Source organism: Mustela nigripes, chromosome 6, assembly GCF_022355385.1.
Source record: "Mustela nigripes isolate SB6536 chromosome 6, MUSNIG.SB6536, whole genome shotgun sequence".
Lineage (NCBI taxonomy): Eukaryota > Metazoa > Chordata > Mammalia > Carnivora > Mustelidae > Mustela > Mustela nigripes.
The window spans coordinates 98,490,754-98,507,157 of record NC_081562.1 but is presented as its reverse complement, the minus strand read 5'-3'; the positions used below and the strand labels follow the sequence as shown (position 1 = coordinate 98,507,157).

The window sequence follows — 16,404 nt, the reverse complement described above, 5'->3', positions numbered from 1 at the left end:
CACAAATAGCTAGAGAGGAAAATAGTAAGGGACAGAGGTAATTTATTCAGAAGAAGTCAGCTTTCTCCATTTGCAGTAAAAGCTGTGAAGTTACCTATTTCTGGCCCTTGGAAAGCCTACCCATGGTTATGTGAAAGCTGTTTTTGCGGTTGTTTGCTTGGGTTGCACTATTATAGAAGAGATCCAAAACAAGGGGTAGATCAAGTCTTTACCCAATGTCCATGGCTCTGGAAGGGTCAAAGCCAAAGCTTAATGTAAAGCCAGAGATGGAACCCAGGACAAAAGCTCATGGAAGCCTCTCAGATAGTGGCAGGAATGATGAAGTTAAGAGGGAATACTGCCGCAGAAGAGTTCCCTCCCTTTCCATCCTCATGACAGCTGTTTACTTCCGTAGTCACATGGAGCTTGGGGCTGCCTTCCAGCCACTTCCACAGCTGCCCCGCACATGACATTGGCTATTACTGTTGTGGAAGCACATGTGGGATTTGTTTCCATTGGAGTCCCATCATCTTCACTCCCATCTTGGACCAGCCTTCTACCCAGCAGGACTACTTATGTCATAAGAGTATATGCAAACAAATAAACAAAGGTCATCTCCCTGAACAGCTATGATCATTTTTATGTGACTGAAAAACCACCAAAAATATTTCAGCTGCCCCACAGCCTTTGGAACAAGTCAAAGAATTTGTCACAGTCCTCAAAACCTGAATTTCATCTTTATTTTTGATAGGATTTGCAACCCTTTCGCCTAAAGAAGTTAGCTTACTGTGGCGATTTAGACTAATAACACCTAGTGAGATCTATCTTGGCAGCTGTTAGAATATTAAAAAACAAAACAAAACCAAAAAATGCCCTTCTACTTCCAATACTCTTTCCTTCCCCAGTTTTAATCCATAATTTTATGTACCCATTCAGTTTTTTATCCATTCGGAAGAGGACTGTTTTGTTTTCATAAAATATCTTATTGGTTTCTTATGTATTTTCATCATTAAATGCACTTGGGTTATAACTCAGCTCTGTGCAGAAGCTGGTCTTTCATACTGACATTAATAATTCATAACCTCCATAGAATTACTTTAGGCCTTTTAACCAAGTATCGTGAATCTTAACATAGCGAGTGTCATTTTAGCATCCAGTTCAGAGAAAAGACGATTCTGTGACAGCCTTGCTGTCCCAGGAGACCTTGAATAAAAATTTTATTCGTGTTTCCTTTAAAAGTCCAGGACACTTGAAAAACCTAGAGCATAGAAAACATTGCATATCATAAGTAACAGAATCATGCTAATTAAGTGGCTTTCCAGACTGATAAGCTCTGTAGGGATCAAAGATGGAAGTTGTCCATCAAGCTCATCACAGAAACCTCCACCTGGGGTATAGCATTCAAGTCCAGAAGACACCTAGCGGGCTCCCTGGACTGGCTACAAAGCCACATGCATACTTCTCCACACCCTATTAGGAAACCACCAGGGAAAGCAGCTACCTTGTTAGGTTCTGTGCCACCAAATCTACCTGGGTGACCTGAGTGTGGAGGCAGGCACAGGACTGTTGGGACTGTGACATTTACTCCCCAAAGAAGCAGCTCTTAGAAATTTGAAGAACAGAGTGATTTAAGTCCGGGAATAATAAAAACAGCCTGTGTTTTTTCCTACTTCAATTAGGTAGTTAGGGTTGAATTTCTTCCACCCCCCCCCCCTTTTTCCTTTGTTCTTCCTCTCTTTCTTCCTTTCTAAGCTGAAAAGAGACTCATTTTAGAGGGGGGCCTTTTCTCTAGGTTGTTTCTTTCCTTAGTATTAATTTTCTATGTACTCCCATTGGGATCCAGTACTCATAAAATAAATCAGTTTATGTGATCTCCTTCATTTTTATCAAGCCAAACCTGTCTTCTTTTGGAGTAGTGGGGTGTTCTGAAGCACAAGTACATTTCAAAGAAACTAGGCCATTTCCTTTACCCATTCGTGTTTGCACAAGACGAGGTATTACTGGAAGGTGGAATGATTCAGGCCCTCTGTCGTATATAAAATGGCTACATGGAACCTTTATGAATTTTGAGGAGCAAATGAAATAAAAGAGGACTTTGCTCATCTGAGCCTAAAATTTTTTAATTAACTCGAAATTATTCTGTGTATGCAAGTGCAGCTGATTCCACTCAAAATGTACCAATGATGAGACTTCCATTTCACAATTGTATTTTGCTTGTATTTGTAATTGTGATAAGGCAGCTTCTTTCTGCTTTTTTAAATCAAATAATACTTACTCACCTTGATTCTCTTGCCCACTCTGAGAAATAGCACTCCCAGTGGACAGGGTTTGGGGATCTTTTTTTTTTTTTTTAAAGATTTTATTTATTTATTTGACAGACAGAGATCACAAGTAGGCAGAGAGGCAGGCAGAGAGAGAGAGAGGGAAGCAGGCTCCCTGCTGAGCAGAGAGCCCGATGCGGGACTCGATCCCAGGACCCTGAGATCATGACCCGAGCCAAAGGCAGCGGCTTAACCCACTGAGCCACCCAGGTGCCCCGTGGGATCTTTTTTTAATTGATGTTTTAGTGTGGTGCTTCTCAAACTTTAATGTGCATATAAACACCTATGGATTTTTTTTTTTTTTTTAACTTCAGATTCTAATTCAGGAGGTCAGGGCTGAGGCCCAAGATTCTTCATTTCTAGCAAGTTCTAGGTGATGCTAATGGTCTACAGACCACACTTTGAATAGCAAGATTTTAGAATATCTCTATAGAAAAAGTCCCAAATTTAATAATTCTGAAATTGGAGGATGAGGGTAGAATTGAATCTGTGCCTTCTTAAAGGCCATTCTGATGGTTCCTGTCCTGGTCGGTGTGTCCTTTGTACTGAGATTACTTCCTTTGTGCCCCTCTACAATGTCTTAGCAGGAAAGTAATGAACAACTTATATGCAAATTCCTTGCAAATGGAGGTTGTGTTTTACTGTATTCCAGTCTTCATATTCCTGGAGCCTAGCAAATTTCCAGGTACCTAATAGATGGCCAATTAGTGGGTCGAACTGAATCAAATTGAATTGATTGAATTGCATTAGAACAATATAGGGATACCTTTATAGACCACTTCCTCTTTAAAAGATTTATATTATATCTATGTAGAAATGTAAAATTCTTTCAGTAATTTATAACTGACCAGTACCCAGAGTTCTATTATTTCAGTTATATTCTCTTAAAATGCAACATGAAAAAGATAAATGCAAATACAAATAAGAGGTAATGAAAATTTAAGAATCCCAAAATTCTATCTCCAGTGAAAGGACTTTGGCAGTCGTTTCTTATGAATTTTTTTCTAGGATAAGAAAGAAGACATTATTCCTGAACTTTTTTGGCAGATTCAAACCTGTTCTTCTCACTTCTGAAAGAGTACAGATTATTATGGAGTCCTCAGTAAATTATACAAATCCAAAATATCACAGTTATTGTGTTTACATCCTACAAAGATTTCAATTAATCATAGTCTCAATAAGCATGAACAAATTTAAATGCTATTTTTTTCATTATTTCCTTTCAGTATTTTGTTTTGCCTCTTTTATTTTTTGACAGGTTTCTTGAGATATTATTCATATACCATATAGTTCATTCATTAAAAAATCTGCAGTTGGCTTTTAGCATATTCAAATTTGTGTAGCCATCACCATGATCTATTACAGAACATTTTCATTACTCCAAAAAGAAATCCCATAACCCTTAGTCACCACCCTCCAGGTCCTCCATCCCCTAGCAACCACTAATCTACCTTCTATCTCTATAGATTTACCTATTCTGGACATTTCCTATAAGTTGAATCCTACAAGGTGTGGTCCCTTGAGTTTCAAGGTTGATCCTACATGTCGTAGCATGTATCCTCACTCCCTTCTTGTTACGACCAGATAACATTTCATTTTGTTTACTTATTAATTGGACATTTAGATTGTTTCTGCTTTTCAGCTATTAGTAATAATGCTGTTATAAACACGCATGTACAAGTTTTTTTGCGTGAAAATTTGTTTTTATTTTCCTTGTATATATTACTAGGAATGGAACTGCCAAGTCATATGCTAACTCTGTGTTTCACTCTCTGATGAACTGCCAGACTTTTCCAAAGAGGCTACAATATTTCACATTCCCATTAGCAGCATATAAAAGATTCCAATTCCCCATATCCTCCTCAATGCCTGTTATCTGTCATCTTTATTAAAACCCTACTAGTGGGTGTGAAGTGGTTTTAATTTGCTTTTCCCTGAGGACTAATGATGTTGAGCATCATTCCATGTGCTTGTTTGACCATTCGTATATAATTTTGGGGAAATGTCTGTCCAATTCCATTGCTCATTTTTTAGTTACACTATTTGTCTTTTCATTATTGAGTTGTAGGATTTATTTATATATTCTAAATACAAATTTTTTTAAATCAAATACATGGCTTACAAAAAATCTCCCATTCTGTGGGTTATCTTTTTACTTGATAGTGCCCTTGAAGCACAAAAGTGCTTCAAATTTTATGAAATCTAATTTATTTTTTCTTTTTTTTTTTACTTGTACTTTTGATGCCTTATCCAAGAAACCAATACCTAATGCAAGATCATGAAGGTTTACCCTATGTTTTCTTCTAAGAATTTTATAGTTGTTGCTGTCACGTGTAGGTCTTTGATCCATTTTGAGTTAATTTTTATATATGGTATTGTTTTATTTTTTTTAAGTGCTGTGATCTTGGCTACCATGCAAGTCTGAACAGAGCCCTGAGAACATATCTCTCTGCAGAGTATAATCTTGAAACTTCCAGACATGAAGGTTTAGACATTATTGAGAATGCAGTTGACAATTTGGAGCCCAGGAGCGATAAGCAGAGATTCATGGAGATGTACCCTGCCGCATTCTGTCCACCAATGAAATTCGAGTTTCAGTCTCACATGGGTGATGAGGTCAGTAATTGATTGTTTCAAAACTAATGAATTGTCCTTCATTATATTAGTTAGTTACTCTTCACCTGCTTCAACCTAAGAGTTGTCAGAATTCCCAGTTGTGTTCTCTCCCCTGCCTTTGTTTGGGATCTTAGCTAGTTATATCCTCAGATCAGCCACCACCACCTTCCCCTGCCCCATCCCACCCCATCCCCAGGTGCAATCACTTTTTAAAGCAAGGATCTAGCACTCAGATGCCCGCATTGGCCAACCCTATGGACAAACTCATTTGTAAGCACTACACTGTCTCAGGATAGTTAGTCCTTCCTCCACCTGTAGACATTCAGATCTAAATACAAAAGGAAATATTTTGCTGGCCCAGTAGAATCTCTCTGAAGACTTCTGATAATCTTCATTTAAAGAATGATCATAATTAAAGAATCATTATAAGGAATCATTATTTAAAGAAAAATAATTATAAATGACAGGAGCATGGGAGAGAGGGAGGAAAATGCAGAACATGTTTTTTAAGACTCCAGTTGTCTCCAAACTGGTAAAATGAGCATTAGAAATGATATATCTCAGGTTCTTTATATGAATTTAGCTTTCTGTCCTATTTTACCCAGAGAAGAATATCCATCTAGGCTGTGTACGAGTGGCAGTGCTATATTTTATTGTCTGCAGCCAGGAAAGCAAGAAGAACCAATTAATGAGCAGGCTAGCTAGCACTTGGTCTTCCAGCTGTGAAAAACAATACTCATAGATTAAAAACTCAGTATTAGCTTATTGTGGTGACAGTGTGTTTTTAAAAATAGATATAATAGCAACGACAGATTCCTTTATTGTCATATTTTTTCTGAGACACCTAGTATTAAGATTTGTAAGATAGGCGTGTGCCTGCTGTATTTCTAACCCAATTTTATATTTGCTTGATCTGATAGAGTAAATCACTCAATAAAAAATAGTAAGCAGTTTTTATGCAAAGAGCATGTGAATTTGAGAGGCAGGTGGCTTACCCCACCCAAAGTTATGTTTCCAAAACTAAAGGACTACTGTTATAATGTTTCAGTTATGGATATGTCAAACATAGAAGGATAAAATAGCACAGAGAAGTGATTGGGTTAGCAGTTTTTCATTTTGCTTTCTTTCCTTTTTTTTTTTTTTACCTATTATTATTTTTAATAAAGTGAGTCAGTTGCCCCTTTTTCTATGGCCGGTTCTGCCAGGGAGCAGCGGTCTCTGTAATGTTTTGGGGATTCCATAAAAGGAAACCCCCATGTGCCAAGAGCATTTCTGTGACAAGGAAAATGAAAAGAAACTTCATTTCTGGTACAATTTTAATATAACTAAATATAATATAATTAAAAGGCTCTAATTTTGACCTTAACCATTATTGAGATCAGAGCCAAAATATGTTTCTGCTACAGACTGCAAGAAGTAGCACTTCACATTCATGGTGAATCCCATGATTTGGCTGATACTGGTAAGGCAAGCCATGGTTGAAAGATGCTAATAGTGACATTTCCTGAGTCTTTACTCTATTCCAGGCAGTATTCTAAGTACTCTGTACATGAGCTTATTTCATCCCTGCAAGGACCCCATGGTGTAGGAAATGTTAGTTTCCCCTTTTCACAGAGAAGGAAGCTGAGGGCGAGTAAGCTACCTCCATCCCCTCTGACTGCAGTCAGGCTCTGCCACCTCCCCTCCTTTTGCCTGTGTGGTTCACGTGGGTCCTCCTTTGCACTCTGCCCCGCAGTCATTCTGAATTCCACCAGTGAGACGTCAGCATCAGAGCTCCCTCTCCAGCAACTGGCCCATTCTTAGATCTCAAGAAGCTTCCCGCAGCTGCCGTCTTCCCCTGTGGTATCCAGGCCACACAGCTGCGCTCCACTTTCGCCACTCGTGTAGCAAGTCCGTATTTAACACCGAAGTTTTGAGGCAGCTCTTCGGGGTAAAGATGTCCCTGGAATCTAGAGGGGATCTGTGTGACTCAGGCAGCATCTAAGTAGGAAACCCATGCCTCTAGAGGCCAGCTCGATGGCCCTGTTGTAACTGTGGTTTCTGATTCCCCCGACCAGGTTTGTCAGGTCAGCGCCCAGCAGCCGGTCCAGGCAGAGCTCATGCTCAGGTACCAGCAGCTGCAGTCCCGACTGGCCACGCTCAAAATCGAGAATGAGGAGGTGAGCACGCTTTCTCCCCCACAAGTAATCTGATTCTAACGTGCACTGGAAGACGTTGTCACATGACCTAGGCATACTGAACATTCCCAACGCAATCTCTTCATCATGCATTTTCAGCTGGTTCCTAAAATACCCCTTGTCACAGATGAAGATTCTATAATATACCAGCAAAGTTTCTATATTATACCAGAGATGAAACCTTTACCAGGGATTCACTACATACACACGTAAACACACCTTTTCTTTTTAAATTTGTAATTTGTACTGAAAACAGTTCCCCTAAATGATCAAATTCAATATATGTGTCCAAGAATACACAATAGTGTGGAAATAAAACTTGACTGACATGTTAATTTAATCCTAACTTCTGAAATGAGTAATTTCTTTGCTTTTTTATATTATTTAGATTTTTGGTACTAAGCATGGCATTACTGATACAATAGTACAAAAATCATATTTTAAAAGCATACTTGAATGAGAATAGGAAACTGTTTATTTGCTGATATTAGAGGCTTTAGGTGAATAGAACATAAAATGTGGAGTAAATATATGTTGAGCCAGAAAGCAGTCATACAGTTCAGCTGCCTGTTTCTGAAATTAATTTAATTGGATCCATGATCTCCTTCAATAAAATATACCAAAAATGTTTCTAAGGCTCTCAGTCATCACCTATAAGAACCCAAATCAAACTCAAGATTGAAAGTTTACTTACTGGTCAATGTTTGCATAGCCTCGGGCATAATGGAATCTGTATTCTGATGATATTATCAGGAATCTCTCTTTCCATGATTTTGAAATTATATCTTCACATGTGCTTTCCCTCATCCCGGGATAGCCCAAACTACATGGTCCCTATAACTTGCTGTCTCACCCCAGCCCAGGGTCTTTATCTCTGAACTAGGATCCTTTATTGGCCTGACCTCAGTCATGGGTACTTTCCAGACCAGCCATTACATGCAAGAAGTGGAGCTCTTTCATGGATCAGCGTAGAGCCCTTTGACTGACAGCTCCAACAGAAATATGTAATTCTAGAGATAATTCCTGAAAGGAAGGAATGTGGGACAGAAAAAGAAAACAATAACAATAAGTCACCTTGAGGAAGTAAATTAACCAGAATGCACTTTTTTGGTACCCTCTTTTATTTTAATCCCATGGGATGTTGTGAACTCTATGAACATGTGTTTGGTTCTGTTAAAAAAAACAAACAGTGATGTGTTTCTAGACCAGTCTAGTTTGGTCAAAATCCATTGCAGCTTTCTGGCTTCCATTCTTTCTAGCAGAACCAAACCAGCCCTCTTCCACACATGTGTATTTAAGATGCAACCATGTGATTAAGACTTCAGTCGTTGTGTAAAGTCTCACAGATGAGCCTTTCCAAAGGAAAGCTATTGCTCTTCTGGAGGTGTTTTCGAGCTTAGGGTTTTGGCGAGGCATCACCAAACACTTGCCTGGTGCAGTTTACTGGATCCTAATAGATCTACAGTTTGTACATGTAGTGAATTCCAATTTGTGTGTGTGTGTGTGTAGCCTTCTGCTGTTTTACTTGGAAACAGTCTTTAAACTCTAGGAAAATAATGTGTTCTACACAAGGTCAAAACTGGCAGCCCACAGACCTGTTTTGTTTGGCTCCCACAGTTTTGGCCTGTTGAAAATGAGCAAGTCTGGTGACTCTGACCTTGCATTGCCTCACGAAGGGAAGAGTGGGATATTTGAATTCTACTTTGCCATAGTCATTCAGCTCCCAATTTTCTTACATTGGACTCTTCCATTTCTGTTGCCTGTCTGGCCTCTGCAGGCCTTTGAGGTTTTGACCTTTAATGTATGCTCTTTGGGGCATATTGTAGAGAAGCATTGTCCTTATAAACTTGATTGGTGGCAAACAGTGCTTTCTGAGGGTTAAAAGCATTTCTCATAGAAACAAATGAATTAGATTGTCCTGACTTTTCCAGTGAGCATGACTGGTGGTTTATGATCGGTTGGATATGGGACTAATGCACTGTCATAGAATGGGATTCCCAACGAAAGGAAGATTTAAGTTGGATTTTTGACAATCAGTAGATTTCCATTGATAGAGAAGGAGGAAAAGTTGTTTCAGTGTATTTCAAAATGTCCTGGAAGAACCTTGATTTCCCAGAGGAATTTGGTCATCATCCAGGCTTATCCTTGAGGATAAGCCAAAGGTGAAGCTGAAGTCAGATGACAAGAGACTTTGGGAGCCAACTAAGGGATTTTGACACTGTTAGGCAGTTCATTTCAGTACAATAAATATTTGTTCATCAACTTCTACGCTCCACATATTTTGCCAGGTGTGGGGAGTACAGAGATGAATGTCACAGTTCGCATCTGTCTTGCATGAGAGCCAGACTATAACAAGTCATTTATATAATACAAAAAATAAGGGAGGTATCTTGGGAAGAAAACAGCAATCATTGCTGATTTAGAGTCCTTTATAGCGCTCTTCTTTACCATAAATAATTTGCCTCTGATCCTCCGCTGATAGAGGTCAGAAAATTGACACATTGCTCTCAAACCAAAATATACAATGAAAGAAGCATGTCTCTCTGCCTCTGCACAGACAGATACACATAAAGACCAAAATTCACTGGGAAAGAGTTCAGTTAACTAAAAATAATTACGACTTCTCTGTGAAAAGATAAAAGTTGAAAGAGAACTTCATCCAAGTTTACAAAAAGTGAGGACAGGGCAGTTAAATAGAACATGAACATTTTCACCAAATCTTAAACAACTACACATAATGGGCATGATTTGAAACTGTGGGAAGCTGTTTCAGAAGGCAAATTCCATGCTAAAAACCTACACACCATGGATAAATTTTGTTTGCTCTAAAGTGCTTGATTTTTAAAAATTAGTAGCTGTCATTTCAAAAATTAGAAGTTTTTAAAATCTGTTTCCAGTTTCTAAACAATTAGAAAGCCTGATCATACTAGACCTGCATTTCTGCAGGAGGATATCTGGCTGGAGCTGAGATGCTGTGTTTAGACACAGAGCATGTGCTTCTTGTTTGCCATGCTCCCCACTCAGCCCACTTGCCTTATTTCCATTACTTCCTTGGCCCTTGAAGACATTTGAGTTTGCGGCACCGACCTTAGAACAAAGAGCAGTAAGCGTTTATGAAATGACCTCAGTATACTCGCACGTAGTAGAAGCTGAATGAAGCTTCAAAAAGGTTGTCATTGAATCTGGGGTGATTTATAATCAGATTATAAGAAACAGATTTATATTTATATTATAAACAGATTTATAATGGATTGTTGTCTCCTCACAACTTCACATTTGCCTATTTGGCCTTTTGAAATGAGCTTTCAGTTTCAGTGTGCTGCCTGCTCACATCACTGTACCTCACTCCTGATCATTTCAGCCTCCCATCGGCCGGCCGGCCAACACACGTTTATTAGTGCCCACTGTGGGTTGTACACATAGTCAGAGCAGAGCCTGCTGCCCACACAAGTTTACTTCCATTTTTTTTGTTTTCTTTTTCTTTTTTATAAGTTTGGCTTTTTTATTTAGAACATTAGTAAACATTCCTTTTAAAGACAACACTTTGAAAGCACCCTACAGCTAAATAATCACTGATATCTTTCTCACTATAAATATTCTCCACGTTTCTTTCCATCTAATGTTGCATGGTCTTGCACACATTCTTCACGTTTGCTTTTAATCTTTGTTACAGGGATTTCAGCTTGGGGTTCCTTCCCTCTGCTCCTTTCTTTCCAAGCTAGCTCTGGAGTGATTCCCCCAGAGCTGGGGGTCATCTTCACAGTTGGATTGATGAGCCTTCAAGGATGACTAGGACTGTGTAATGTTCATGGCACAGTGTCATAAAATAATGTGTGTGTTAGAGGTTGGCTTGTGTCCCCCCAAAATGTATATGTTGAAGTACTAACCCCAGTACTTTAGAATAGACCTTTATTTGAACACTAGGGTCTTCAGAGAGGTAAAGTGAGGTCATTCGAGTGGGCCTTCATCCAGTGTGATCAGCGTCCTTGTCAAAAAAGAAAGTTGGCCCACACAGACAGAGGAGGCCATGTGAAGAGACACGGAAGACGGCCGTCTGCAGGCCAAGGATGCGAGCCTGGAACAGACTTTCCCTCATGGCACTAGAGAGGAAGCAGCACTTTGCTCTCAGACTTTTGACCTGTAGGACAATGAACTGCAATCGTTGCGGCCCCCAGCATGTGGTACTTTGTTCTGGCAGCCCTGGGAAACGAATACAGTATGTTTAAAGAATAAAATCAAAACAACCGTTTTGTTTTTTCCAGTGATCATAATGTCCTGTGAGTAAAAGGGCCAAAGAGCTGGTCTGCAGCCGCCTACAAAAGTCACCTCTTGTCTGTCACTCATTTTGATTCTCAGCACATGGGCATTCCTCTCCAGTGCTGTACATTCTTCGGGTTTTTCATAAATGCCTTGTCATGTTTTTGGCCTCTCCTACCAAAGCTAACTGCGTTTTCCTGCTGCTAATAGGGAGTCATTACAAACCTCATATTAGCTGTTTCGTAGTTGCCTCATTATATTCCCTCCTTGTGGTTTATTAACATGACTTCTGTTTCAGAAGCTGGTGTTATTCTTCATCGAGAACATCCCATGGGTTAGTATGTAGTCCCAGCCATTCTGTCTGGTATTTTCTGTCACATTCTTTATGCTTCCTGACAATTCCAAATTTAACCATGACACTCTTGCTTCAAAGAAGAAAGTTAAGTAAAGGAAGAAAAACGGTGTTGTTGACAATGACAGGAATCACATGGCTGCTGCTGGTTCCACAGTTTGTGGGCCTGTTACTGTGGAAGCTGCTGGGTGTGGATCCTGTGTGGTCCCCTGGGAAATATACCGCCTTTAAGACCTGGGGCAGTAAGTCTGGTGCTGGGGCAAGGGTCCACTTCAGAGCCTGCATTTGGTCCACAGATAGTCTGTTACCAGATGCTTGAATGGGTGTGACACCCACCAGTTTCCTGAACAGGTTCCTAACAGATAGGACTGGCTCTATACCCCAGCTGAAGGCAGCTGGCTCCGAGTCCCAGGCCCCCTCCAGGATGCATAGACAGACATGTCTCCCACCTGGAGCCAGGTTCCAGGGCCACTTCGAGATCTACAGATAGACTGAGGTCAGCAGGTCTGCCTCCAGGACCAGCACTGAGAAGTATGCCTTCTAACACGATACTGAACATGGAAGATTGCTCCATGACCAGGGCTGAGAAGGACTAGAACTACATCATGGGCTGCTGTACGGTTCACAGCTGGGACCAAGGTCAGCAGGCCTATTGAGGCACAAATAGATGTGACTCATCCTGGATCCCTTGGCAGGTAGTTCTGGTGACAGGACCAAAGCCAGATAGGACCATAACAGAATCCCCAGAGGGAGCTGGCTATTTCTGGGTCAGTAGCCAGGACCAGGGTTGGGAAGCCTCCCACCTGGGCCCAGGCCTACTTTCTCAACTTGGTTCTCCTCAGTCCTGGGCTCCACCAAGGTTTTACAATTCTTACCTGGATCCCAAAGCTCCCACAAATGCAATTTTGTACGTGGATGGCCACCAGATTACTTGTGGGGCAGGGAAGAACATGTGCAGGGGAATCTCCTATTTTGCCATCTTGCTAATGTCACCTCTGGAGGGGTGAGTCTTGACTCAGCCTATAAATATATAATCATGACTTCCTTAAAGTAACCACTCACAGTATTTTTTTAATAACCTTTAATATTGATTTTTTTCCCCCAGTAATCTCTCTCCTTTGCATCGTGCACATCCCCAGCAATAATGACTAAGTCTGTTAATTTTCTTTGTACTTTTTTGTTTTATTGTATCACATGATCTCTTTTAGATCGGAACTAATACTGATTAGCATTAATTCTTCCCTAAACAGTATTTTGTTGATCAAAAAAAAAAGTAATTGAAACTATTTCTACTTCCTGTAATAATGAACTGAGTCATTCAGCTGATTATTTCACATTTCACTGTCCTGGACAAGATGTCTAGCCAAGCCTGAAGTCCACAGCACAGAGAACCATATGTTCCCAAAATGAAGAGCATCAAATATTTTGAACAAAAATATAACACGGTGATTTTGAACTATTAGTTCCCTGATTTGCTTGGAAAAATAAATAGACATTCTCCCTAGAAGATGATAGTCTCACCCTAACTTAAATAAATCTACCAAATAACTCTACCAACTTCAAATAACTCTACCAAAACATCTAGCAAACAGACATCAGATCAAAGAGATGCCCACAGGAACTACAAAAATTGACATTATCAGAATGACATTATCAGAATGAAAGAGCCACTTATTGTGTTCAAGGAGCTAAAAGCCAAGCTTAGATTTCAGTAGGGAACATTAAAGTTTGAGAAGCACCACACTAAAACATAAACTATAAACAGTGAAATAACAGATTTTAAAATGTACCATATAGAGATTCTAAAAGTGAGAACTACAATGTCCCAAGTTAACAAATCAGTGGATGGTTTTAACATCAGATTCGACACAGATGAAGAGTGAATTATGAAAGTGGAGGACAAATCAAAAGAAAATAATCAAAATGCAGCATGGAAAAACAAAAGATAGAAAATACAAAGAAAGGGACACCTGTGTAGTTCAGTCAGTCAAGCATCTGACTTAGGCTCATGTCGTGATCTCAGCGTCCTGGGATTGAGCCTTACACTGGGCTCCCCGCTCAGTGGGGAGTCTGCTTGCCCCCCCCCCCCGCTACTCTACTCCCCACTCATGCATGGACTTGCTCACTCTCTTCCAAATAAATATATAAAAATCTTTAAAAAAAATATTTGAAGAGAAGGGTAAGAGATGAAGAGAACACAGTGATGTTTGCCATACTAATGAAACTCCCAGAAAGGAAAACAATAGAAAAGGAGACAATATTTGCAGAGATAAAAGCTGAAAATTTATTAGAGTTTATGAAAAATATCGCACAATTCAAGAAGTCCAAAAAAATCCTGATAGAATAAATTTTTTAAATCCTTACAATAACACATCATGGTAAAACCTATAGTTTAGGGGCACCTGGTGGCTCAGTTGATTGAGCATCTGCCTTCGACTCAGATCATGATCTGAGGTCCTGGGATTGAGCCCAATTCAGGCTCCCTACTCAGCAGGGAGTCTGCTTCTCCTTCTCCCTCGGCACCTCCCCTCTGCTTATGCTCTCTCTCAAATAAATTTTTAAAAATTTTTTTAATGTAGAAAACTTTAAAAGCAGCTGGAGAAGCAAGCAAAGTAGCAGTGGACTCACAGCAAACGTCTCATCAACAGGAGCATAGAAGCAAGAAAATGTAGTTCTTATCTTCAGTGTATTGAAAGAAAATAAACTACCAACCAGAAAAAAATACTTTCATAAATGAAAGTGAAATAGAAGACATTTTCTAGTCAACAAAAAAAGAGTTCACCACCAGCAGACTCATGCTAAAAGGAATAAAGGCAGGGAGTACTCTTAAAAATATAAGGAAAGGTGGGGCACCTGGGTGGCTCAGTCATTAACCATATATCTTCAGCTCAGGTCATGATCCCAGGAATCCCTGGGATCAAGGCCTGTGTTGAGCTCCCTACTCCACGGGAAGCCTGCTTCTCCATCTCCCACTTCCCCTGCTTGTGTTTCCTCTCTCGCTGTGTCTCTGTCAAATAAATTTAAATAATCTAAAAATATACATACACACACACACACACATATAAGGAAAGGAGGTCAAATAATGTAACATATATGGATAAAGCATAATAAATACTGACTATATATAACTAATAAATACTAACTATATATGTTTTTAAATATATGTTAATATTTATGTACAAATTTTATTATAATACATTATAAACTAGCATATAAATAAGGAGAAGTAAATGAAGTTAATTCTGTACTTTTCTCTAAATTCTGTACTTTGGGAGAAGGATAAAGCTATTGATTTACACTAGACTTTGATAAGCAAAGGTAAACTCTGACCTAATTGTGCAAGGTAAATGTAGAAGACAAAATCTCCTAGAAGATAACATAGAAGAGTATCTTTATGACTCTGAGATAGGGAAATATTTCTTAAATAGGACACAAAAAGTACTAATCATAAAGGAAGAGATTGATAAATTGATTACATTAAAAGAGACAGTTTATCTAGATTCTAGAGTGAAAAGCCAGAGCAGAGTGGGAAAAAGATATTCACAGTACCTGTAACTAACAAAAGGCTCATATCCATAGCTACAAATAAATAAGAGAAAGACTTATAACCCAGTGGAAAATTGAGCAGGAGATTTAAACAAACTATTTGCAAGAGAGGGAATCCAAATTATCATAAACGTATTATAATGAGCTCAATCTTGGGCATCAGAGAAATGCATATTAAAACCACAATAAGATACCACTACACACGCAACACAATGGTTTAAATTTTATAAGCTGATAATGCCAACACTTCATGCGGAGTAGCAGGAACTCTCTTACTGTGCTAGTGGGAATACAATAATTTTGGAAAACTGTCATGTATGCTAGACGTGTGTTCATGGCAGTATTATTCTCAGTGACCCAAAACTAGAAATCAGTCATCTATCAACAGTAAAAGGGATGAATTACGATGTATTCCTGCAATGAATATTCAGCATGCACCAATGAAATACTATACTCTCAAGAAATGAATAAATCTTACTACATAAAGTTGAACAACAGAAGCAAGACAAAAATCATACATGCTATAGGATTCCATGTGTATGAAGTACAAAAAGGCTCAAACTAATACATGATGTTAGCATTCAGGATAATGGCTACTTTGGGGGACGAAAAAGGGGCTTGTGGTAATTGGGAGAAGCACAAAGGTATTTGTAGGGGACTTATGTCTTGATCTGAGTGGTGGTCACATAAGTATGTGATCACTCTGGTCATTCATCAAGCAGTACACTTATGGTGTGTATATTTCTTATGTGTATTTAATTTCCAATTTTAGAAGGTTACTTTAAAAAATGTAACTGAGGGGTGCTTGGGTGGCTCAGTGGGTTGGGCATCTGCCTTCGGGTCAGCTCATGATCTCAGGGTCCTGGGTTGGAGCCCTGCATTGGGCTCTCTGCTCGGCGGGGAGCCTGCTTCCTCCTCTCTCTCTCTGCCTGCCTCTCTGCCTGCTTGTGATCTCTGTCTGTCAAATAAATATATAAAATCTTAAAAAAAAAAAGTAACTGAGAGAGTACCCAGTGATACATGAGACTTAAAGGATCCAAATACGCAGAAATATACTCTCGAGAATGTCTCTGAAGAGAACCTCTCTTTACATTGGTGGTAGTGGGTGTTGTTTTCCTATCTCTCTCCTCTTCTTGGGGCAGGGCCTATGTCTTCG

General features: G+C 39.4%; 1 protein-coding gene across 2 annotated transcripts in view; it reads left to right on the top strand.

The window, feature by feature from the left end:
- Positions 1–16,404, top strand: part of SRGAP1 (SLIT-ROBO Rho GTPase activating protein 1) — a 260,617-nt gene that overhangs the window by 189,470 nt on the left and 54,743 nt on the right. For both annotated transcript variants that reach the window (XM_059403610.1, XM_059403611.1), the window contains exons 7-8: positions 4,695–4,916; positions 6,974–7,075. In XM_059403610.1, the coding sequence (XP_059259593.1) occupies positions 4,695–4,916; positions 6,974–7,075 (324 nt within the window). The remainder of the gene's footprint in view (positions 1–4,694; positions 4,917–6,973; positions 7,076–16,404) is intronic.